At 42.7% G+C, this 26,187-nt stretch overlaps 1 protein-coding gene across 2 annotated transcripts in view; it reads right to left on the reverse strand.

The window, feature by feature from the left end:
- sulf2a (sulfatase 2a) overlaps positions 1-26,187 on the reverse strand; it is a 56,160-nt gene that overhangs the window by 19,398 nt on the left and 10,575 nt on the right. For both annotated transcript variants that reach the window (XM_030133755.1, XM_030133754.1), the window contains exons 2-3: positions 23,745-23,813; positions 263-531 (exon numbers count right to left, since the gene is read on the reverse strand). In XM_030133755.1, coding sequence (XP_029989615.1) covers positions 263-461 — 199 coding nt within the window. In that variant the 5' untranslated portion in view covers positions 462-531; positions 23,745-23,813. The remainder of the gene's footprint in view (positions 1-262; positions 532-23,744; positions 23,814-26,187) is intronic.

A 26,187-nucleotide genomic window follows, 5' to 3' on the forward strand; every position in this document is an offset into this window, starting at 1 on the left:
TTAAAATCTTCACTTTTGGCGGATGAGAAGGTAAAATGTAAAAGGAAAATACTGAACATAAAATGTGACACTATTGTTTTATGCTGCTGATCTGTAACAGTTCCAAATATATTAACAGTCTGTAAATACCATGAACAGTTCTGAAAAATAAAACCACAGTGGTCGACCCTCAGACAGAACGCCCATAACCATAAGAGATGAATGTGAGACAAACAAACCCAAATCAATGCACAGAAAAAGTCATGGAGCACAAACCTCTCACCTAATTCTATATCCTGATCATCAGTGAGGATGAGGATGATGTTTGGTCGGATGTTGCGAACGTGGCGGTCCTTCTGCAGACGAGACCTAAGGCGATATCCGGAGAGGTAGCCGGAGCCCTGGGCTACAGGAAGGATGTCCACCAAAATAAAAAATAGAAGAAGAAAAGGGAGAGGGGCCAAAAGCCCCTGCCCTGCCATCCCTCTGCCCTGCACTCACTTCCTCAATTCTGTGTTTGACACGGACGAGTCTGCAGCACCTTCGCACAACCTGAGAGACAAGTCACAGAAGAGACGGATAAGAATGAAATATGCACACACACACACACACACACACACACACACACACACACACACACACACACACACACACACACACACACACACACACGGAACACTGTGAAAAATAGCAGATGCAAGCCTTGCACAGCCATTACAGGTTGCTCTTCCGTACAAATGCACCCGTTTGGGCTGAGCTCAGCTCGTTAATCAATCATTAATGATGCATTAGAGTGGTGTCATTGGCCGGGTGTAATGATCTCTGGTGATGAGCACATGGCTGCCAGGTTGGGGCTAATGGGCCTGGGCCCAGGGCCAGCTCAGGCCTCACCCCCCCTGAGAGGGTTAGGGTGGATATGAGGGATGTGGAGATGGAGGGGTGGGGGGGCAGAGGTGAAGGACGGAGACAGAAGCCGAGGGGAAGACAGACGCAAAATAAAGACAGGGGTCAATGAGCAGTGTGACCGCGTGAAAAGACAAGAGGACTGCACATCTACGATAAATACACCAACAGAGGAAGAGAACCCAGAGTTCCTGAACGTATTCTGTAAAGAAAAAGTGCCTCCAGACGCACAGAAAAGAACAGATTCTGTTCTTTTGTTTAATAGAACAATTCAAATGAAGTACTTCTTAAATTGAGGTTTTTCTTAATTACCCTATCCACACAATGTGAAACCCATCCAACCCTATTAGCTCTCCGACGGCTCCTCCTCATTAACAGAACATCTCCTCTGAATTCACCACAGAAACTGTTCCAGTCCTTTGCAAACACACAGCAGTAGATGTTACCCGATTATCTCGACTTCAGTTGTTGACAATAACTGTGAAACTGAAAGAAACTGAGACGGCACAACATCAAAACGCAAATAACACAATAAAAATGAGCACCGGATCTAATTTAGGCGTCTGCTGTTCAGTTTCAGCTCAGCAGACGAAGCAGAAGATGTTGTTATGAATCTGTTCCACATATGGAGATATTAACATTTACGGACAAGAACCAGCAAAGGAAAGAAAAATACACTAGTGCTTTTGGTCATATGTTCATTAGGAACAGTATCAGAGAGGTAACGAACAAGTACACGTGCACATGCACGTACACAAACATGTGCACATACACGTTTATTTTAATCATGACTCATAATCACAGCAGAATCTCCCCCCAGTGACTATGATCATAAACAGGGTTTACAAGCAGCAGCATCAGTGTGTCCACAGAGAGACGCTCCACTGTCACAGAGAGGTGTGTGTGTGTGTGTGTGTGTGTGTGTGTGTGTGTGTGTGTGTGTGTGTGAGACCAGAGCCTCCCCTAGTATGAAGCGGGCAATAACAACAACATGAATCCATCGTGGCTGTGCTGGGCCTGCAGGTCCTCATTAACTCTACTTTACTAGAGTTCAGCTCAACCTGGGGATCAGAATAAATGAGCAGGTACATGTAATATCATATAATATCATATATGTAAGAGCGCATGGACAGAAACAATCAATGAAGGAGCACCTCTCACACTGAAATAATGGGGTATAAACCCTAATATGCATTGTGTTGTACCAATAACTATACACAGATGGAACCATCGGTACCAAAGTACTACGTAGACCTCAGTCTAAAAGTGAAGGTAAAAACACAGTTTTCTTAAAGTTCTAACACCACTGACCACCGCTGGTGTTGGATTCAAAACCCTGAACCTACTGGCGCCGTGGTTCCTCTGGTTCCTAATGACATACAGTCTGCGATCCACTGACAAAATAAACATAATGTTTTAAAGTAGGCACATGCATCTACAAGCTATGTCTTTTTTTTCTTAATTTAATTTATTTATTTTTATTCTTTTCTATTTCCGTTGGCTCAGTTAATATTTTTGTGTATCACAGATTTGTTACTGCTTGTATTTATTTGATTTTCTACTTTGTTCTACTGTTCTTCTTCCTGCTCTAAGAGGGCCTGGGGGTGGGTTTAGGCATGGGGGGAAAATTATATAAAAGGCAACGTATAATGAATGCACTGTAATTCCATTCCTTTGTATGGACTGTTACACTGCTCAAAAAAGATAAATAAAAAAATAAACATAATGTGCCCATTCTTCCCATTTGTGTCAGCTGTGGACTGAAATAAACTCATCTGATTGTGACACATCACTTCATGTCATGAATCACTGGCTCCTTTCAGGGAACAGTGGATTGGTTTATCAGACAAACAGAGTCAGCCCACAGGATCCAAGAAGGCTATAGCCCAAACCAGAGCGGTACAGAAAACACAGTTACCACACTTCCATAGACTTCAACTGTAAAAAATGTCAGACCAAATATAGACCTCCTTCCTGGTTCTGGAGGCATGGCCAATAGTTCCAAACATTGAGTATGGTGCCGTCTGAACACATTCATTTGTATTTGTGCTGATCTACCAACTCCAGCTCTAAGTTAATCAAATAAGGTCATCTTTCCACTGATCCAGTGTATTTCCTGTATTAGTGACATTTCTGTTGTAAATTCTGTTTTCTTGGTCTGTGTTAGTGTTTGGATCCATTTCTATCTGATCCAACTGTTTTGTTGGATTTTCAGCTGTAGTCCTGTAGTTCGATAGTTGGACTGGTCCAGCTGTTCACACTGAACCACTAGAACTAGAATGATGGAGGTTCTAAGGTAAGGTACCGTTGGTCCAAATGTGGTTCTGTGGGTTTGACTGGAGTTTATATTTACCTGCATTAGCCCACTCACTGCTGTCTGTCCAACAGAAGAACAGGACAGCGCGATGTTTGGAACTATTGAGGCTAACATCAACCACCTGATCACCGTAGCAATGTCATCAAAGCGTGTCGCAACTCTCTGTCTCTATGGCTCTGGCCCAAACTAGCTAAAGTAAGAAACCCTGACAGTAATTATATGGAGTTTTGTTTGATTAGGAGCAGCTGGAGGATATCAGAATACATCATGTGTTTTCACGTGGATCAAATGAAGCCAGAGCAGAGGAAGTGGCATCGAATTACAACGCACCTGGAAAATAAGGGCAAAACCAAACAACGTATGGTTGGATCATTTCTTTAGAATGTTCTGCCAATAATATCAATAAGGAGCAATAAATTCACCCATGTGGAACTGTCAGGGCCGGACTGAGACTCATTTTCAGCCCTGGAGTTTCATACCTCAGACCGGCCCACTTTAGATCACGACCGATTATTATTAAAATCCTGCAATTCTAACCTTACATGTTAGGTCTACACACTGTTCTGCAAAGCCTTCTAATTCAGTGTATTTTCTAAAATATTTCCAATTCAGCGCAAGTAAAGGTTGCTTCACAATGTGGATTTATTTCAACAGTGAGTGCACATTGACATCTCCAGCATTATTATTCCTCACAACACATGGTATATGCTCCACAGCTACAGTATAGAGCTACTAACCATATGCAAGGAGATGTTACGCCAGGTCACGGAGTGTCCGCAAAAAAAAAAAACAGGAAGAAAACAAACAGTTTACTAGTAGAGGGGGTGGGGCCCTGGAACAGCAGCTGCAGATTACGTGGTCAACTCAGTGCTATGACTGAACACCGGCCCCCAAAAAATAAATAAATAAAATATTAAATACATATTTAAAGTGAACTCCGGCCCTCGCGGCCCAAATATTATACCGGCCCACCGGGAATTGTCCCGGTCCTCCCGATTAGCCAGTCCGGGCCTGGGAACTGTGGTATGAACTGAGAGTTAACTGTAGATGGGTACTTTTAGTGGTTTGGGTTTATTAGGAGTCCAAATGCAATAAACAATAACATGACTCTGCAAATAAAATACAGTCTGTGATCTTATCATAATATACCTCTGTTTATTACAGTAAAACAGGTTTTGAAGTAAGTGTTTTGGATAAAAATACTTCCGTTATCACCTCGGAGTACAAATGGTACTAAGTAATTGCTTAACAACTGTTACGACTACGGGTCTTTGGACAGTTTCTCCCACACACAGTTTTCTGCCATGAAGAACAAAGCCATCGCACAGAAAATCTAAAAGTGTATTTGAAAAGACATGGTTTGAGCTGCAGTGCCAGTGAGCGAGGAGCTGTCCTCCTGTGAATCCTTGTGTGTGTGTGTGTGTGTGTGTGTGTAGAGTCACAGCAGATGAAGGGAGTGTGAAGTGAATGGAACAGAGCTGCTCTGTGTTCTTCTCTGGTCTCCACCGTTGTCCAGGCTCTGCTCATTAAGGTCTTTTCCATCTCACAAACACCCACATGAGTCCAACCTCCTCCACGTTCTCACTGTGCACACAAAGCACACACACACACACACACACACACACACACACACACACACACATAAATGTGTAGAACAGCAGCTGTGTTTGCTCTGGTTTCATCCTCCCAGGGCATGTGGCTCTTCCCTGGAGGAGAACATGAGCTCTGACCCAGGGCGGTGTGTTGTTTGAAACTGTCCTTGCTCATTCCTTGTGCTTTTCACCACTTCCATCCCTGTTTAAAATCTGGCAGAGGATTAAAACAAGACACAACCAACAAGGAAATCCAAAGGACAAAAGTGAAGACAGACAGTGTGTGTGTGAAGACAGCGTCCCTCAAATGGCTTCCAGGACATCTTCAGTGAATACAGAATGGATTCCGTGTGTTTAGACTCTTTTTGTGTGGTTTGTGGTGTTGAAGGTACTCGGCTTCTCTTTGATAGTTGTTTATTTGTTCAAAAAGCTGATGTGGTCAAAGCCTGTCAGGAATGACGAGCGTATATCGGCCTGATTTACAAGAAAACATCCATCCCGTCTCCCACACTGGTCTATCAATAGCCCCGTATGTAAATAGTGGGTTATTGACATGCTGCGCTGGTGGATATTTCCTGACATTACTCCCATGAGGCCCCTCCTTTCCCCTGATACTGAGAACTAATTGGATTTTCAGGCTTTTATCTGCTCTAACTGACACATACAGTCTTTTCTTCCTAGTTTGCACTCTCCCTCTCTCTGGCTTTTATCTACCCATATTGTTTATCTCGCTAGGTGGCAGATGCTACATGAAACTGCAAAGAAAAAGGCACAGGAAACCGTGACGTCCAAACAGACAGAAGCTATTATACTTTGACAATGTGTGGGAAAAAAAACAAAGATGGACTCCAGTTTCTGAACACCGGTATCGAGCCCAGCGTCCAACACTATGACCAATGGGATGATTTGTATGCATTCATAATATGATGGAAGCCGTGGTTCTGCTGTAAACTGGGATGATTTAGAGCTGGTTTTCTTCCAGAGCTGTGCCCACATCAGCTCTTTGCACTAAGTGAACTGCCAAACGACAGTGCTGATTCAGCCAGATAAGACAGAATGAAAGAGGAATTTTTGCCATTTAGACAGAAGCACAAGACAACATGAGTAAATATAACTCTCAGCAAAACTCATTAAAGGCTCGAGGCTCACAGAGAAAGGGCTGGGGAGTCGGCTACAGAGAGCAGAATATGAGATCATAGGGAATTAGCTTCTAAAAGCATGTTTGAGGAACAAGGATCATCTAAGGTTATACTAATGGCAAGTGATGCCTGGAAGTCAGAACAGAGAGGGAAAGTTTTGCTCTTCAGTCATTCGCTTGTAAAGAGGCTCTAAGAGACAGCAGCACTGCATCACCAGATGAAAACTTAATGCTGCCCATGTTTTATTGATAAGACTGAATTATAAATGGTGTGACAACAGAGCTGGCCATGTCACAGCATGGGCATGATGGTAAGACGGTGCCCAGAGTGGAGGGATGAAAACACACACCGGCTCCACAGGCAGATACGTTACACCGCCATGCTGCAGGAGGAAGGCCGCGAGGACGCTCACAGACGACTTGATCAATCTTCCAAAGTCTTCGCAGAGGCGTTAATGTACTTTTCCCCCTATAAATAAAACACCTAGGGCTTTGAAACAGGCACAAAGTCTGATTCATCCAATCTGCAGCCCCCTGAGAAGGCAAAAATACACGCCGAATATGAGGAAACCAGAGGAAAAGCAGACATTTATTACATATTGAAGGAGGACGAGTCATAGCGTACACTCGCAATTTCATCAGCAGCGTCTCATAATGCATCGAAAATATGGAGGCGAAAGCCCACAAGCTCCTCTGTCATGAAGGTTCTGAGACAAGAGAGAAAAGCAGAGGGAAAAAAGGAGAAAGTGTGAGGAAGGGAAAGAACCTCGAGGCATCCAGTCTGGAGAGAACAAAGTCGGAGCGCTTCCACTGCACATGGATCTTCCTCAAACATAAAACTAGATTCACACACCAGGCATCCTTAGAAAACTGAACAGATCCAACAGAAAACCTCCAAATCTCACAGAAATGTCCTGTCTTTGGTCTTTTAGTGCTGGAAAACATAAAGGAAGTGGCCAGGAAAGTTTAAATAGACACATCCACAGCTGAATGCGGCCCGCTGCAACACTATCAAGCCAATCCTTTTGGTCATAATTGAGGCTGGCAGGGCTTTACTAATGTGTGACTTTGTTCCCACTGCTCTGCCCAGCGCTCAACACAACGGACCAAAACTCCAAGGACCCTTGAATTTACCAACAAAAGTTAGCATTCACATGCAAATTCTGCAACGGCATGCATCTATGAGAGAGTAACTTTGTCTTGGACGAGTTTGTGTGTGTGTGTGTGTATGTGTGTGTGTGTGTGTCAGTGGAAGGAGGGGGTTTGCACTTCTCAATACAGTATGGAATGCTTTTTTCATGATAATAAGAAGCCATGGTTTGTTTTCATCCTTCCTCTATCATTCTCTTCTTATAAATCTAGGTCCACCACCACAAACACAGACTAATGTGATAAAGTGTTTTGCAGTTAAACAACATCATCTACATATTTAGTGTCTTTACTAAAGGAAAGGGCTGTTTTCCCTTATTTATACCTAAATGACTGAACTGAAATAAACTTCTATGATTAGAGCTGATATCCTAAACCAGGGTAAAGTCACAGTTAAAGGATGATGTGGATGTGGAGAATACACTGAAAACATGTAGACAGCTGATATTAGATTGACACACCCCCCCCCCCCCCCCCCCTTTACCAGGTGATCCAGTGAATACAACACCACTCCTTTACTGAATGAAGGTGCCATGTATAATGGGTGGTATCCAGTGGTGTAGTCCAGGGTATACAGCAGTATACAGAGTACCTACTTATTTTTCAGTCGTATACCCACTTCTAAATCCCCCTGATGTGCTCCATTCAGTAGTATCTGCAGACAAATTGCCCATGTTTTTTCTCTCAGATGGTGAAGCCATGACCCGCCCTACTCTGCCTGTAATTGGCTAGTGCTCGCTGCCTTCACTGATTAGATTGGTGAACTTTAGACATCAGGACTGATGAGCCAATCAGAGGCAGAGTAGGGTGGGTCATTCCGAGAAAAATATTGCTAACTAGCGCTGGCCACCTCTGGATCCTGATTGACAGGTCACTGCACGTTTCGTTGAATGATGTGCGATTATTGGAAATGTGAATGAGAAAGGCAGAATAAACGTCTTTCAAATGAGTGACAAATATTGAGAGAACCTACTTTGATGGAATACATAATTCTGAGGCAAGTTTTGAGGTGGTTTCAGAATGAGTCACTGTTTAAAACATATGACTGCACATTTAGAGGGGAGATGGTGTCTAATAGTTCAACTGTGTGAGTAGGCTAACGTTATGAAAGGCTAATGTTATGAAAGGCTAACATTATGAAAAGTTAACATTATGAAAGGCTAATGTTATGAAAGGCTAACATTATGAAAGGCTAACGTTATGAAAGGCTAACATTTATCCTATATTTTCCTCATGTTGAATCCATTTCCATTCATGCAGCTGCTTGTGTGTCCAGTAAAACCTAGAAACTGCTCCTGATCAAGCCATGATAATTTTATAATAGTGAATACTACAGATGGGTTTTTAGGTAAACCAAATAGAGTAATCTGACATGTCACTGTTTCTAAAACAGGGATTTTTTCTGGACTACTTAAAAAAAGGCCAAACTTGAGAGTATACCCACTTCTCCAGGGACCATTACATTACTGGTGGTATCTGCCTCCACCTCAGGATCCTAGACTGTGGACCAGGTGGGCGGAGCCACCATGATGGCTTATATGGATGTTTTGGCTAAAGTTTTCAGTTTTGTTGTCACCATATTGGCTTTGGGAGACATATTTGGACAAGATGGCGGAGCTGAGGAGGCACAAGGGGTGATGTCTGAAACCCAAAAAGCACTGACTGAGAACATGGAGCAGCATTAGAGGAAACACCAACCTGATATTTGTTCAAACATCACACCGTAACTAATACCATGAATGTATAATGTCTAAACACTAAATGATATGAATGATATCATTAGACAGAAGCACTGAAAGTCGAACTAAGCAGCAGAGCGAGCTGTCAACACATACACACACATTAAACATATTTATAAGAGGACAACCAGTTCACTTCATCCAAATAATGTAAATGAGGCCATAATGACTCACTACTAACTTAGTATTTCAACAAAGAAAAAAAAGATTTTTAAGAGCCAGTGTTCTTCTGAAGCCTTAAGACTGCACTGCAAAAAAAGGAACATCTGACATAGATAAACTGACCTGAATGTGGAATATTTACTTTAAAAGGTCACTTTTTAGATTTTTTGGATTTAAAAACATAAATATATACCATAGATTAAAAAATCTAACTATGAAGACTTGAAACAAGTATATTCTTTTTAAATGAGATGTTTATCATTCTATAATCCATAGGTAATATTTTCTTATTTTAATAAAACTTGATCAGTGTCATTTTCTTCCTGAACTGGCAGATAACTGTATAAAAGTACGACATTTGAACCCAATAATGAGTTGACTTTTCTTAGTTTTGTCCAGGCCTTTTTTGCAGATACTTCCACCCAGTGAATCCAGTGACCGTCATCCTGGTCTGATCTTGAGCATAAACACTGGTACTTCTGAATTACCTGTTTTTCCAAGCAGCTGATTTTGTCATTGTAATCCAAAGGACACTGGTCACAGGAGGCGTTTTATCCTTTTGTGATTGGTCCCACCGGCGACCTCCAACGGTTTATCAATTATTAATGCTGGTTTAATGACACGTAAAACTGTGGCTCCGTTAACGGGTCAGCATGGCCCAGCCAGACTCAGAGTCACCGGCTGATAACCCTCCAAGTCCGTTCAATAACTCTCCAACTGCTCTTTGGTTTAAAGCAGTGCCTGCACATTCATTTGACAAATGTGCCTTTACTTCATAATAACTAACTTTAATAGTTGAGAATGACAAGAGATAATGCCGAGGCTGATCCCATTCACCGGGAAGATTTAATTTAGATTTCCCTCAGGTTCTGATAAGCTCGGCACACAGCCTACATTTTAAGATGACAGTCAGAACCTTCGCAGCAATTTTCTGTTTGAATACGCAGACACAAAGGAGCAGTGGTTAGACTTTAAAAGTGAGAAAATGAGATTTCTCCAGTGATGACGAGACTCCAGTGTGAAATATTTCACTGCAGTTACTCTTAAAGTCTGCCTCCACATTTGTCTGAATGTGTCTTAGTGAGTTTTTTTTCTTTTACTTGTTTATACATTATTCTCTTCTAACCTTTAATACCATGTGGAATGTGTTGCTCAGATGGTGAAACATGAATGAGTGTAATTTTAGTACTTAACACATCATTAATCCTGCAGTGAGTCTGAAGCCCTGAGAGGGAGGGCTGAAGCTGGAAAACTGGAAAACACACACACGCTAAAGCTGCACAATATATCGTTTGAGCATCGTCATCGCAATGTACGTGTGCACAATAGTCACATCGAAGGTCATGCAATGTAGGGGGTAAATGAACTCAACATGTTCTCATCTAAGTTCAACTTGGGTACCTGACACACACTGCACACAGCCATCCACCAATCACACTCATTCTATATCAGTTTGGAGTGAGTCACTGGTAACAACATTGAAAAACTAGAAAAGAACTCAGAGAGCGCAGACCTCCACCAAGGCAGATCAGTCCCCCCCTTGATCACTACCAACATTTAATCATTCCTTGTGCCAGTGTCAACATTTCCTGAAATTTTCATCCAAATCCGTCCATAACTTTTTGAGTTATCTTGCACACGGACAGACAGACAGAACCAACGCCGGCAAAAACATAACCTCCTTGGTGGAGGTAATGAGCAACAAACAAGAGAAAATCACGGTAAATGAAGACTTGGTGCCAAAAAGAAAAGCAACGTCAGTTATCTGGAATTACACTACCAGCCCAAAGTTTTGACTCACCTTCTCATTTAAATGACATTAGATGGACCACAGATGGCCAACCAGTGCTCAGCATCATTAGGAACTCCTTCAAGACTTTTGGAAAACATGTCAGGTGACTACCTCATGAAGCTCATCCAGAGAATGACAAGAATGTGCAAAGCAGTATTAACAGCAAAATGTGGCTATTTTGAAGAATCTAAAATATAAAACATGCTTTGAGTTATGCCACTTTTTTAACTCCATAATTCCATATGTGTTCATTCATAGTTTTGAGGTCTTTAGTGAGAATCTACAATGGAAATAGTCATGAAAATAAAGAAAAACTAGGTGAGTCCAAACTTTTGACTGGTAGTGTATTTCAGCTACAAGGAGGGTGAAACTGAAACTCTGTGTCAACAGTGTTTTGCAACTGTTGCCCCAACGAGCAGTAACACAACTAATTAGTCTGACCATTTACGTCGGTAAAACACAGATATTATATCCTCCTGAGTAGTTTTTTCATATCGCAATATATATCGCAGGGTTAAAAAAATCACAATGTCAGTTTTTTCCAATATCGTGCAGCCCTAACACACACACATACATACACACACACACACACACACACACACACACACACACACACACACACACACACACACACACATCATGCAGGTTTGGAATGTGCCACTTATTTGTTGTTCAGTTAAATCTTCCTGTTGCAGAGTACACCTGCTGTTTTCATTCATATTAACTTTATCTACAATAATGTTTGAAATAATTGTGTGTTTTCAGCTTTGCACAAACAAGGCAAAAGTAAATCCGTGAACAGGAGAACTGAGTTGTTCTTCCTTCCAGTGCCCACTAAACCAGCCTGAACACAGCTTTGATATCAGCCACATTCAGTCCCTTTGGCATCTATGTTAATGTCTATTCCCTGAACTTTACTTAATGCTCCTGTGTCTGACTGAGCTAATGTCGGCAGCTCCGTTATGGTTCTGTTGGGCTAATCTTTGACAGAAGAACTGTGGCTCTGTTCTTGTACGTTTGGCTGTGCACTGTGGTGGTTGATTTATAATGAGAATTACATTTATAAAGTAGTGTTTTCATGGGTGTTTTTTTCTTGCGTGCGTAGGCCTTTATATACAACTGTGAGGAGTTTAAAGAATATCCAACAGATCTGATGATGGCCATCTGTGCTGTGACCATGTCCTGCCATAGGTGTTACAAAGAGTGTTATGTCACTAAAACAGTCAGCTGTGGGTAATTAGTGCAGAACAAAGTCAGAACCATTGTATAAATAAATGCACAGTTAGTAGAGGATCCCTTTGAACACAGACCTTTTCAGTTCATCCATCCTTTATCTGTCTATTGAACAGTTTGTTTTCTATTGAAGTGTCATAACTGTTGTTTCAGCCACGCCGTCTTATGGATCAAATTAAAGATGACATTAAATGGGATTCCTCTGACACAATACAGGCACTGTCCTAAAGTAGGGACGATAAGGAAGCACAAAAAGGACAGAACACAAAGACCCAGAGACAAAAAGAAGCACCCATGTGTTCAGGCTGATCATGTCTGTCCCTGCAAGTCCATAATCCACATGGTCCACCTCTGTCCCTGCAAGCTCATAATCCACATGGTCCATGATCCTTAAAATGGTTTCAATGTGACAGAAAAAGAGGAAGAGAGGGCCAGAGGGAGAGAGAGAGAAGGTAAGGAAGAGGGAGAGGGGGAGAGAGGGAAAGAAAGGAAGTTGGGGAGAGAGAGAGAGAGAGAGAGAGAGAGAGGGAGGGAGAGAGAGGGGGAGGTAGGAAGAGAAAGCGACTGTATGATGGTGTCACTTCAGACAAAAGGCCCAGTCATGATGTGTTCTCATTGGAGAACAAAGAGCTCTGACAGACTCCCTGGGTCTGCTGTGTTGACTATAAATGTACACCACACACACACACACACACCCTCTCTCTCTCTCTCTCTCTCTCTCTCTGTGTGTATCAGACTTCAAACTTCTTTCTCCAACAAAGGGCCATAAAAAGGCAGAACAATGCTCGGGCTAATTATCTGTGAATCTGCAGGAAATGAACATCCTCATCATCATATTGTCGTCCAGTTGTTTTGGCCTCAGTAGAACTAGAGGGACATCACACAACTACTATCTGCCTTTGTGTCTGCTCCAGGTTTAACAAACTAACTCAATGAGAATACTCCTTGTAATGAGCTTGGATTGTAGCCACACCACAAATAACTACCTCAAAAACTGCAACCAGGCTGATTGATGACTGAATTTAGTCTGTACAAACACAGCTCCACTTTCATTCACACTCTTCCACTTCGCTCCTGCTCCGTTTCCAGCAGCAACCCAGTGGTATGTGGGGCTAGCGCGGTGGTCTGCAGGTTTTGGGGGGGCTTCAGGCAGGGTCCACCAAAGGGTCATGGCACTTACCCCTCCTCCTCCACACCCCTGCGGTACGCTCCAAGAGAGCCCAAAGAGAACATGGAGGTGTTGGAGGAAACAAAAACAGAGCCCCGATTGTCCCTGACTGGAGTTCAACCCCCACAGTCTAAACTCTGGGGTTTTAAGACCCAGAGAATGAGCAACTGTCAATGGTGTTTTGTAAATACGTGGCTGTTTTGCCTTCAGATGGGTTTATTCAGATGTCAGAGGGAAATGCGCCTGCTTTGCAGTCTGCCGGCGTCCCTGCCTTTCCTGCTCTATTGAGGGTTGTATGGGAAAGCCATTCGAGGTGCGTCCGAAAGAGCGGCACAAACGCCAGCTCCTTTGAGACAGGGGTTGACAGCTGAAACAAGTGAGCAAGCTGGTGGACAGGGCAGCCCGCTGAGTGATGGCTGTTCCTTATTGGCACTTATTGACCAGAGGCAAAGCCCTCCTACAGTGTGTCACATCTCAGCTAAATGGATTACAGACAAATCAGCCGGGGCCCATTGTTCCACTGACCCAACTACCTCACTGAGACCTCAACGCAGCCAACTGACTTCTGCATGACATTGCTGGACTGCAATGAGAACATCACTCAAGATTAGAACTGTGTAATACTATGGGAGTTTCACATGAGGAACAGTCCCATCTATCTGCAGAGGACGGGGACGCTTGGAAATGGAAGCTCCTGAATACAACAGTTGTGTGTTCAAAATACAAGGACTTGAAGTGGTTTCATCTTGAGAAAACTGCTGCTAGGCAACGGCAACATGGACGGTGAAAGACTCTTCTTGTTTTGGCAAGATTAAAAGCAAGCAACGAAAAGTAATAAAGGCACAAGCTTAGTGAAAGTTGAAGTTGTTGGGAATATCAAAATGTCCTCAGGCTGATCAAATTATCAAACAAATCTTAGTGCATTTAAAATCACACTATTTTAAAGTGTATAATATTTGAACAGTGCAGTTCTGCTGCATCCAAATCAATATTCCTCCTACACTGACCACGAAAAGGCTAAAAGCCTCTGTAACAACCAATGTTTTATTTGTCCATTCTGGGATTTTTTACTACGGAAATATTAACTGAACAGTAACAGCAGGTAAAGGTACTGACCCTTAACACTGAGACATGGTGGACAACAGACAGACTGTGGAAGGGACCTCCTTCCTCTGTAGATGGAAGCAGCTCATACACTCATGAAAACATGAATTATGAATATTATACTCCATTTCTGCAGATGGACACCCTAAAGACACTTTTACGAACATCAATGTCAAAGGTCAGATGGTGATCCCACCTTTTTTCCTCCATTGTCTGATTTCCACAGAAAAGACAAAGGAGGGACAGAGGTGAGACAGTTGGACTTTTACACAGTGGACCTGCGCTCACCAATCAAAGGGGCGGGGCCACCGCGGATAGTGGGACGCAAAACTTATGCTTCAGAAATACTCCAATCATAGCAGTGTTGCTAACCTCTGCAGAGTCTTTGACCATTCCACAAATGTTCTCATGGATACAGTCCTCCACCCCAGGTGCCAACAGCTGGTGGATGTGGGTGTGTCCCCAGTTCCACATCTGTCTGGTAGTGTTGATATGTTTGTTTACTGTACACGGCTGTCGCTCATTTTTAAACGCCCCCCAGCGTGGGGGTCGCACATGTCATCAGTCCGTCATCCAAACATCCCATCTTGGTTGGAACCAGAGGTGTTCCTTTTCCATAGCCTTCCTGAATCCTGTTTCCACCTTTATCATGGCTCTGTCCTCCCTCCAGAGGAGTTCCAGAGGTGGAACAGAAGTGGAACCAAATGATCCACCACTTCATTTACACAGACGACAGAACAGAAGAATAGGGGAATATTCCAGAACACAAGTGGAAAAGGGGCTTAAAGCTTACACACCGAACATTTAGCCTGAAAAATAAACTCCATGGCATCTCCAAAAACATCAGAAAAAAACATCCTAAATCATGAATGTTGAGCGTTCAGAAGGTTTCCCCTTTTATGGAATTAGGAACAAAACAAGAAAGGCGTTCACATGGAAACATGAGCCCGTTAAAGGCACCAGATGATCACTTTTCTAAATGATGCTGTTGACCTCTGTTTGTGAGCCGAATACACGTTGGCTACATTCGATCCCATTCCACATGACTCATAGGTCTGAAGCCGTCACTTGTTGTGTTTTAATTACATGCCATTTCTCTCCCATCATCAAATTAGCTCCTGCAGGGGGAACGGTTCCTAATGGCCCCGACTTAATGATGATTACAGACAATATCGGTTTCAACTTTCTGTAAACAACTGCCACTCGCCCACCTAGTAAATTACACAGAGGCCAGATAAATCAATACCCTGGCGGTACATTACAGTTCAGCTTCTGTAGATGGAATCGCTCCGACAGACTCCAGATTCTTTAAGTTGACCGATAAACAATGACTCTTGAACGCTCAAAGAGGCTCCGCTCAGCAGAAGGATGTTTTATGGTGGTGGTGGTGGGGGGGGGGGGTCTGCGGGCGCCGTGAGGTCCATCTTATCTGCTGTTAAAGATACCCTGGGGGATTGAAGAGGCAATGACCACTTCTTTACTTTCCCCCCCTCCCATTCTCTGTCCTAACCCCCACCCCATCCCACCCCCTTCCACCGGCTGGCTTTCTCCTGGCCCTTTTGTCGGCGGATTACTGGGGGTTAGGAGACGCACTCGCTGATCCCTCCCCTATCAGAACCACACAGGGGGCTAAGACTGGAGCACAGAGGACTGACCGCGGCACAATGCTCTGAATTACAGAGGCTCTCTATGTATGGCCTCTTATATTCCTCCCATTTGCTCTGCTCACAAATCGCTCCAGAGTGCCATTCAGCGCCTGTGGTTTCCCAGCAGGAACCTGGGGCTGCATGCCAAAACCCTGGGTGGATTTTGTGAATCTGAAACAGCAGCTACAGAGTTCAGCTAAGTGTGTTTTTAAAAACCATACTCTTTGTCTTTTGTTCGGTATAAACACAAACATATGAGGTAGTCCGTTGTAATCACCCACGATAAACGACCGATGCACAAAATACCCACAGCAAACAAACAAGCCTTGGGTGAAACCGCAGCGGTGCGTAGTCGACACACACACACGCACGCACACACACTTGTTTCCATACTGTCGGGGCACAGTCTGCCTCCTCCTCTACAGGTCGGTATCCATCTCACTCCTCAGTGTTGACGGGACAGCTGCCCAGACGGCCCATCTGTCTGTCCTGACCTGTGTTTGGGACCATAGGGGGAGCCTAAGTGGCGCATGAAGGGGGTCTCTGGCACGCTGCCCACCCGGTAATGACAGTTAAGCTGCCAGCGGCTTGCCTAACAGCTCTGGAGGTCCCTGTGTGGTGCTCCACTATTGATATTGTATCGGGTTGCAGAGGGCTTGGCAGCCTTTTAATGAGCGCTCAGATTGATCAGGCGGTAGTGGCTCGGCCTTTACTGTGGATGAGGCTGATTGGCTGTCCCTGCAGGCCTGACCTCCCTCTGATCTGTACCACTGACTGAGCACACAAGGACACAAACACACTCATGCCTACTTTAGAGAAGTACACGCAAAAAAGAAAAAAGAAAATGCCAAACATCAAACACCATTGTTCAATATTCATCCACACATTCTACATGAATATCAAACAACTACAGTAGAATTTCATCATCTGTTCAGCTACACATTTATGAGTATTTGTGCTTTGGATTAGAACGGTGCAAAAGATGGCACATTTAATAGATATAAAAACAATAACCAAAAATCCATTAGAAAAGGAGCAGGATAAAGTTTAATTTATAAACCCCCCCCCCCCACACACACACACACACACACATTTCATCCTTCACCTACCCTAAATTCCTCTGTCAGATTCCATAAGTAACTCAAAAATCCTCACATATCAGACAAAATTCTGACTATGCATAAAACACTAAATTACTGTGCATATCAGTGATTCACTGTCCATTTTGCAGCAGCATTTCACATTAAAATAAACTCTGTCCTTTCCATAACAGTAATGGTGCATATATCAAAACAAAAATAAACTCTGTCCATTTCATAACAATAATGCACAAAAATAAACTGTCATTTCTTAGCAGTAATATATTTATCAAAAATAAACTGTCCAGTTCCTAACCATACCCGTATAAAAAACAAAAAATAAACTCTGTCCATTTCATAACACAAATATCCGTATAAAAATAAACTCTGTCCATTTATTAACACAAATATGCATATAAAAATAAACTGTCCATTTCATAACACAAATATCCATATAAAAATAAACTCTGTCCATTTCATAGCACAAATATCCACATAAAAATAAACTCTGTCCATTTCATAACACAAATATCCATATAAAAAAACCAAATAAACTCTGTCCATTTCATGACAATACACATGTCATAAACAAAAATAAACTATCCGCTTCATAACAATAAAACCCAAGTCAAAATAAACTGTCATTTCTTAGCAGTAATATATATATAGAACTTTGTCCATTTCGTCGTATTTACTCAACATATTGGATTTAATTGTCTTTTTAAATGTGTTATTTGATTTAATTGCCTTTGTTTCATCATTTAAGTTGTTCCATAGTTTGATTCCTTTCACAGATGCAACCTTCCATCATCCTTGTCCTGAATCTTGATAAATCTGAAGGTATCTGTCAGACATCTAACTGTCCAAATGCTATATCTGCGTGGCTCATGTGTCCAAAAATCCAACCAGCTAATTCACAGGCTAAAACTGTACTGGATATTTTTGTTTTGTATGTCCACAACATCAGTATGAAACCAAAAGAGTGTGGACTGAATCTCGCTGTAGATATTGCAGATGCTAGTCGAGCTGAAGTTGGCTGGTTACCGTGGTTACACACCTCCAACTGGCAAGTAGGCTATCAGGAAGTGATGGAATGTACACCCCAAGCGGTATGTCTGCAAAGATTCATATACAGAAGTATGCTGACTGACAGTATTCATATTTAGTGTGGAGTGCATTGTGGGGGATTGTGGACGCCGTACAGAGCTGCTCCTGGTGGATTCCACTGTTTACAGATGAAGTGTGAAGGAGTCTTATTCGTTAAATCTCAAGCAGTCTTTGTTAAGTGTTAATTACACATTTAATCATTCAGCATTACTTCTTTTGGATCCATGTGTCATTTTGTGTGTGATTAAAGGAGACAGAATTGCACTTCCTTAGCATTCGGTTCAGTTAAAACTAAAGGATTTACTGTCAAAACACAAGCATTACAAAGAGAACATGTTCAAGTACGACTGACAGCATACATTACTTTATCTTATTTATTTATTTGTCCAAATCCATGACCACACACACACATTAATCTCATAAGAAAAGAGACGCATTGCACCAGATTTAGCTACAAGCTAATTTCCATCTGCAGTCCCTCAGTACGCACAGGAGTAAAAATAAAAAACTAATGAATATCCAAGGTACTTATATATGAAGTATATGAATATACAGTCAAACAAGAAAATATCTGCTTTTATTATTCAAAAAATCCATCTGAAATGTCAAAATGCAATAGTTAGAAAATCAAGATCCAATTTCATCTCAGCTATTATTTCCCAAAGCAGAATATTTGATGAGTTTTACAAAAAGAAAACAAAACAACACAGAGGAATAACAACTAAATATCAGTTAGAAGAAAACCCTGTTTAAACATTTATTCTGCCAGTATCCACCCACTCACAGTTCACAAACTGACTCACACACACACACACACACACACACACACACACAAACCACCCACCCACACCCACACATACACATACACACACACACACATACACCCACACATATATACACACACACCCACACACATATACACACACACACATATATACACACACACACAGAAATTATCTCTGACTTAAATGTTGAAGGTGATCATGGGGGTGGCGAAGACAACTGCAGCGAATCCCAAATGAAGACACACTGAGACACTGATGACAAAATAAGACCAAGGCGGTAGAGTGATGTATTTAAAGTACCTTCCTGTCAGCATCTTTAACGGTGCTCCACCTTTCGAAACCCCCCCCCAACACACACATACACAGTCTCATATCAAGGTCACAGCAGTCGTCTGTGGGACTCTACTCTGAGCTATTAGCCCTCCATTAGGCTCCTGTCACAGAGGCAGCCAGCTGTCGGCTTCCCTCTGCTGGTTGTGATCATGACCCCGACTCAGCCTCTGGACCCCCCCACCCCACCCCCGCCCCGTGGCCTCATGGGATTTACGTCAGGGAAGTAACAAGATGGAGGCAGAAATGAAACTCCGGCTCAGTTCTCAGGGGACGGGACATTGTGATTACTTTTCAGTGGCCTTTTTTCTTTCAGCGGCTGGGATTCCATTTCTCAGATATGCTGCCGTTCGGTCACACTGAAATGTGATGGGAAAAAATGTGAATATGGAGCACACAGGATTGGAGCGGGTGGAAAATGTTCTGATTATGCTCAGTGTTTCTGCTGTATGTGGCGGTGCGCCGCAGCAAAACCTTACCACCACATCATACATTTGGTACAAAAAACCATCTCCGGTGCATTAGACTTATTTTACATATGAAGAATATATAATAATTCTACTGTTTTACATATGTAGAATATATAATAGGTCTACTGTTTTACATTAGAAGCCATGTGCTCAGTGCTGCTGGACAATTTTTACCCCTGTATTTTTTTTTTACCCCCTTAGAATTCTGCATATGCTCCAAACCGTCAGGCATGAGCAACCACATTCTTTAGTATGTAAATATCCGGTAGTGAAACTTGTCATACTGAATTTACTGTCATTTATTTAACCTGTAGGGGTTTGAGCCTATTTTGTTCGTTTTTGCGTACGTTTGATTTTGCCTTAATATACTATAAATAGAAATGTTTACTATACCCATGTTTGGTATCGTTTTTTTCAGCACAACTTCATCTGTCTCATCTGCCAATTATTTTTTCACTTTAACCTACTATATCAACACAAAAGGACAAAAAACACACAAAAAAGATAAAATCCGATTTGAAAAATGTACATAATTTATTGCATAAATAACACAAAGATGCTTAACGAACCTTTTCAAAGACTTTAAAAGTGAATATTGGTTCCAAATATTAGGTATATAAAATCAAAATTGTAATGAATTAAAACTATACTCAAATATTTGACATAAAAGCATATCATTACATAGGCGTTTTCTCTGGTTTTCTTGGGTGTAAAACCAGTATGCTGCGTCCTTGAACTAATTTACCCATGTACTGCACCTGTGCGAAAACATCGGAAGTACAAAAATAATACGGGGGTAAAAGCTGTATGTGACTCCGCCCCTTTCTGCCCCTGATGACGCACCACTACACCAACACATCAGCTCCACAGGAAACACTGATTACAGCGCTCACATGCGACAACATCCTGCTCGCCTGATTTTCTTTCATGCATTAACACCTTGATCAAGTTCATCACCCTCCTGTTGTAATTAGTGCAGTGTCAGAGCGCACAGTGCGACCCCGTTTGGCTAATAGAGTAATTACGGCACTGCCAGGCACACCCCCTGACCTCCACCCCATCACACCTTTCTGTCAGCTCAGGTGGAACATAAAGCATCAGATGGGACAAGACATAAAGCCAGCTTTTTAACCACGGGGGGATTTATAGGCAACCATAACCTTTTACCGTGAATGAAAAGGTCAATCAGATTCATGAGAAAAGCAGCGCGGATGAACGTCTGCAGTTAATGAATATCGTATAGCATCAGGACCGCTGTTGCGCTCTGCTTGATGTGAAGTAAAAAAAGCATTAAAAATAAATGGGGAGCAGAGCCAATTGAAGATGCACATAAAATGGTGTGTAAATTCATAGGGTATGCAGACAAGACAGAAATACGCAGCCTGGGTCTAAGGAGGACAGAGGGACAGTGTTTTACAGCCGTAAAGATTCAATTAACTGCACGTACACTGTAGTTAAGGGAGGGTGAAACACCACCAGCAAATGATGTGGAGTTTTGACAACAAACTTAAGCAGCTGTCCTGATTTTTCACAGGGTGGGCAGCAATGACGTACGTGGTATCATTCTGTGTTGGGTAAGCTCCTTGTTAAACACGGCTGTGATTAAAAGCTATTAAAGCAATTATGTGAACGGCAGGAGAGCTGACAGAGGAGAGGGCCTTCTGCGGATCCACATCAAGCCTCTTTTCAGCACCATCGCCCCAGATAGCTTAAGTTAGCTGAGTGCTTATGCAAGTGGGCAGATTTTTCTTCAACTGTAGACACGCACACACACACACACGCACACACACACACACACACACACATACACACAGGGTTTTTTTTTTTTTTTTTCACAGCCAACCACTTCCTTCCAAATAAAAGAGCCCACTTCCCAGCCAGCCGATGGGAGCTGACACACAGCAAAAGAATGAACCACTTCTCTGTCGTTCCTCCAAAGCATGGCCGGACCGCCGAGCGGCCTGTGTGTGTGTGTGTCGGGGGGTGGGGGTGGGGGGGCAGGTTGGCACACTCACAGGGGGCTTCTTTGGGGTGCCATCCTGAGCGTCAGGCAACATGCCCGATGTTGACAAAGCCTGGTATCGCCTGCTGTCAGCCCATTCTGTGTGCACCCGGCGGAAAGAATCAATTAGGCCACGCTCACAACAGAGTACTTTAATATTTGACTTTTAATCATTGGGCAGAAGGCAGACGGGGGCACGGAGGCAAGCTGGCACTTTCCATCTTGCTGATGTGGAAAATGAGGGTCAGGAAAAGGCTCCCATAGCTGCGCATTGTGCATCACATACCCAAGGGATGGTGTGAGCAGAAACCAACGCCAGCAACAGGCTAATCCGCCAAAGTGTGAGGAAAAAATATCCCTTTGCCCCTCACAACATATCAAAAGCACCTTACGCAACCAGCTGCAAGGAAAGGAGGAAAAATATCACAAAACTCATTTCATAAACAACAAGAGCTGTGTGAAAGGGACAGCGGTTTGAGAGAAGAAAACTGAACTGATGAGGTCTTAACTCAGCAGATGGATGGTGCCTTTGAAGAGTTTCTCTAGAAGACTTTAGGTTTTTTTTATTCTGCACTGCCAAAGGCCCCTGCTGCCAGCGAAGAAGAGGAGGAAGAAAGAGCGAGGTGAATACTGTCCTCACGCTGGGGTTTTGAAGTGGAGATCAGTCCTCAAACAGAATAGCTTACCAAAGGCTCATCATTCACCTGTCTGCTCTTACTTATGTCACACAGACAAGAGGAAAATCAAAGTTCAGCTCCTCAAATGCTCTGTCAAGAAAAGTTACAAATCCAAGCAGATTCCTTTTTTCCAACCTGCTTAAACTATTACTGCTGCATCACAAACCCTCTGCAGTCAGTCTCATGTTAATCAAAAGGCAGAGCTGCTTACTGTCATACATATGGATGTTTTTGCTGTGATTCGTAGTCAGCTGTGCACAGCTGTGTACGTTCTACGGCCACATGTGCTGAAGGCTGTTTCTGCTGCTGCTCCAACTGTTCACACAGGATGGCTCATGTTGGAGGTAAACACACTACAGCACCACAGCGTCTGCACAAAAACACTTGTGAAACTCTCTTAAACACTTGACACTTTTAAACATAACCAGTCTTATCTGTTTGTGTAGCTGATTGCAGTTTACAGCCCCCGGCCATGGGGTGTGGGGGGGTAGCTTTTCTCACAACTATTTCTGTCATTCTCACCTCACTCTCACCCAGTGCATCTTTAATTTCACTCCCTTTCCTCCCGTCTTCATAACTACCATATGGACTGACGGCCACTGGTGGGGTGTCTGCCGAAGCTGCAACACGAGTGCAACACCCACCGCACTCTTTGATCATGGATTCGATGTCAGTGGGGGCAACAATAAGAGCTCTCTTATTTTTGTGAACTGAAATTCTAATCACTCTCCGGCAGATGAAATGAGGTGATGCTGAGTTTGATACTCAGAAAAGCAGCGTGATGTGAGACTCGCCTCCAGAGGTGACGAATCCATCCCCTACAGTAAATAACATGTTGACGGTAACAGTAGCCTGCTGTGTTGTTTGTTTCCTCTGAGGTATGTAGAATCCATGGAAACAAGAACAATAATCAGAGCCTGGCTTAGTTTTGCAAAGGCGACAGTAATGATACCCAAAGAGGTACAAATGAAAGTAAAAAATGGATAAATCTGACTAATACAGAGAGTGTCTTACACAGGGAGGCACTGTGGTTAGACTGTAGACACAACATGTAGACAATGTCATGACCCACATCTGTAAACACACACAGAGTAAATGGCAAAACCTACAGTAACTGTGGCAACAGCACGAAACCTGCAGCAAAATGCACAAGTACAGGTCAGCTGTGATGTATGTGTGAATGAGAGGAGAGGAGAGGAGAGAGGAGAGGAGAGGAGAGGAGAGGAGAGGAGAGGAGAGGAGAGGAGAGGAGAGGAGAGGAGAGGAGAGGAGAGGAGAGGAGAGGAGAGGAGAGGAGAGGAGAGGAGAGGAGAGGAGAGGAGAGGAGAGGAGGAGACTGGACTGGGAGTGAATCAGAGGTGAACAGTCTTACCTTCTTTAATAAATCAGACCTTCCTGGTGTTCTCCTCTCCCACTGAAACCAGCCTCTGACTGACAAATTCTGTAAGAAAACAGAGTATACACTTGATAAATACGAGGAACATATGCAAATGTCCACAGACAGGACAGACAGGACAGACAGAACAGACGGACACAGCTCCATCAGGGTTGTCCTTATATGGTTTATAAATGTCTGATGTAGGTTTGTGTCATGTCTGTCCTTCCTCCAGAATGAGGACACTTCTGTTTTAGATGAAAACCCTCCATACACCATGGTAGACCTCATGGTCTGATATCACCTGTGTGTCTGATATCACCTGTGTCTGTACATAGTTACAGAACCTGTGTCTATATTTGAGTGATGCTCAAAGGCCTGAGGAAGCCCACAGTTCTTCAGAGCAGAGGGTGTAATTAGACGTGTGTGTGAAAGACAATATAAAAACGGTTTCAGTTTAACAGAATTATCTCGTGCCCTTCAGGACATTTTTAGTGATAAGCACTTTTTGTTTGTAATACTATGTAAGCCCTCCTCACTTTGGCTCAGGCAGACGAGTAAATCCCTTCTGTGCTTCACACTGAGTGTCAGCAGAAGCTGAGGTACAGAATTACAGCAGTTTTCAACCAGCTCTCCATCAAACTGCTATCAAACACTGTCTCCGTATCTGTTCCAGCCTGGAGTTGTGATCTTTGAAGCTCCAAAGGCTGCTTCTATGTCTCCCTGTGAAGACATGTTGACAGCAGCACAGTCCTCTGATTCATGTCTTTATTGGAATGGCGTCTGTGTCCAAGCGTCCCTCTGACATGTCCATAATCACACTATGAAACCTTGGACTTTAGCTCCCTTTACTCACATACACTCTAATGTTTCATATGTTCTTTGGACAAATGCTTTGCACAGAATGAAGTGGAGATGCACAAACACATGCGTCCATTTGGCATGTGAAACGCAGTCTTCGGTGGGCTAAGAATACGCTTGAGAACCCACATAAATCTGGTTTCCAAGGCACGTCTGTGACCCCAGCTGCTCTGAGGCTGAGCCAGCGCTGCCAGCCACTCATGGGCATCAAAGAGAGGTGAGGACAGACACCTGTGTCTGTCTGTCTGTCTGTCTGTCTGTGTGTGTGTGTGTGTGTGTGTGTGTGTGTGTGTGTGTGTGTGTATCTGTCTGTCTGTCTGTGTGTGTGTCTGTCTGTGTGTGTGTCTGTGTGTGTGTGTGTGTCTGTCTGTGTGCGTGTGTATGTCTGTGTGTGTCTGTCTGTCTGTGTCTGTATGTCTCTGTGTGTGTGTGTGTGTGTATGTGTGTGTGTGTCTGTCTGTCTGTCTGTCTGTCTGTCTGTCTGTTGGTAGTCTCTAGTAAAATAATATCATAATAACCTAGAAATAATGACTCCACATTCTCTTGGTGTAATGTGGAAAAAAATTACATTATGTCTATAAATAATGACAACTCAAATTTTTTTCTCTTTGTTTTAGTGAAAAAAAACATTAACTTATGAAAATGTTAACATTACCAAATATCCTTTAACAATAAAATGTGAATAACATGAACAAATATGAACAACCTGAAATATCTAAAGAAAATTAAGTCCAATTTTAACGATATTCTGCCTGTTACTAAATGTTTTGTGCCTTTGTTGATCTGATCCAGTTGAGGCATGATATTTATAAAACTGCACTTTTTTTTTTTTTTTTTTTTTTTTTTTTAGAAATTTGAGTTTTTTCAAGTTATTTCCCTGTCCCCTGAAGGGGAGGCAACGGATATTGTTTTTGGTTCAGTTTGTTTATCTGTTTACACTTTAGCAGCAAAACTGTTGGTTGAATTCAGACCTAACTCGGTTTATATATTACCACTAACCCAGGATAGATGTGATTACATTTAGGAAAAAGTAGGTCAAACTTCAAATTTTTTATGATTTTTAAAAATCCTCCCATTTACTTATAATGGGTGAAATACGTGTTAGGGGTGGGGTTTGTTGTACCTGGCACCACTAGGTCATTGTTTTTGTTTGGACAGTTTGCAGATGGAAATAGTTTCATAATTTAATGTTATTTGCACTAAAACAAAGAGAACAAGTGGTTTCAGACACAACAAGCCTTGCCCTTCACATGTATTCTATCTTATTTTGGCATCAATCCAGCTGATGTCATCATGTCTATGCATGTGCTGATGTCATCACGTCTATGTGTGTTGATGTCATGAGTCTATGTGTGCTGATGTCATCATGTCTGTGTGTGTGCTGATGTCATCATGTCTATGTGTGCTGATGTCATCATGTCTATGCGTGTGCTGATGTCATCATGTCTATGTGTGTGCTGATGTCATCATGTCTCTGCATGTGCTGATGTCATCATGTCTATATGTGCTGATGTCATTATGTCTCTGCATGTGCTGATGTCATCATGTCAATGCGTGTGCTGATGTCATGTCTATGCGT

The sequence above is a fragment of the Sphaeramia orbicularis genome, chromosome 5 (genome assembly GCF_902148855.1).
Source record: "Sphaeramia orbicularis chromosome 5, fSphaOr1.1, whole genome shotgun sequence".
NCBI lineage: Eukaryota > Metazoa > Chordata > Actinopteri > Kurtiformes > Apogonidae > Sphaeramia > Sphaeramia orbicularis.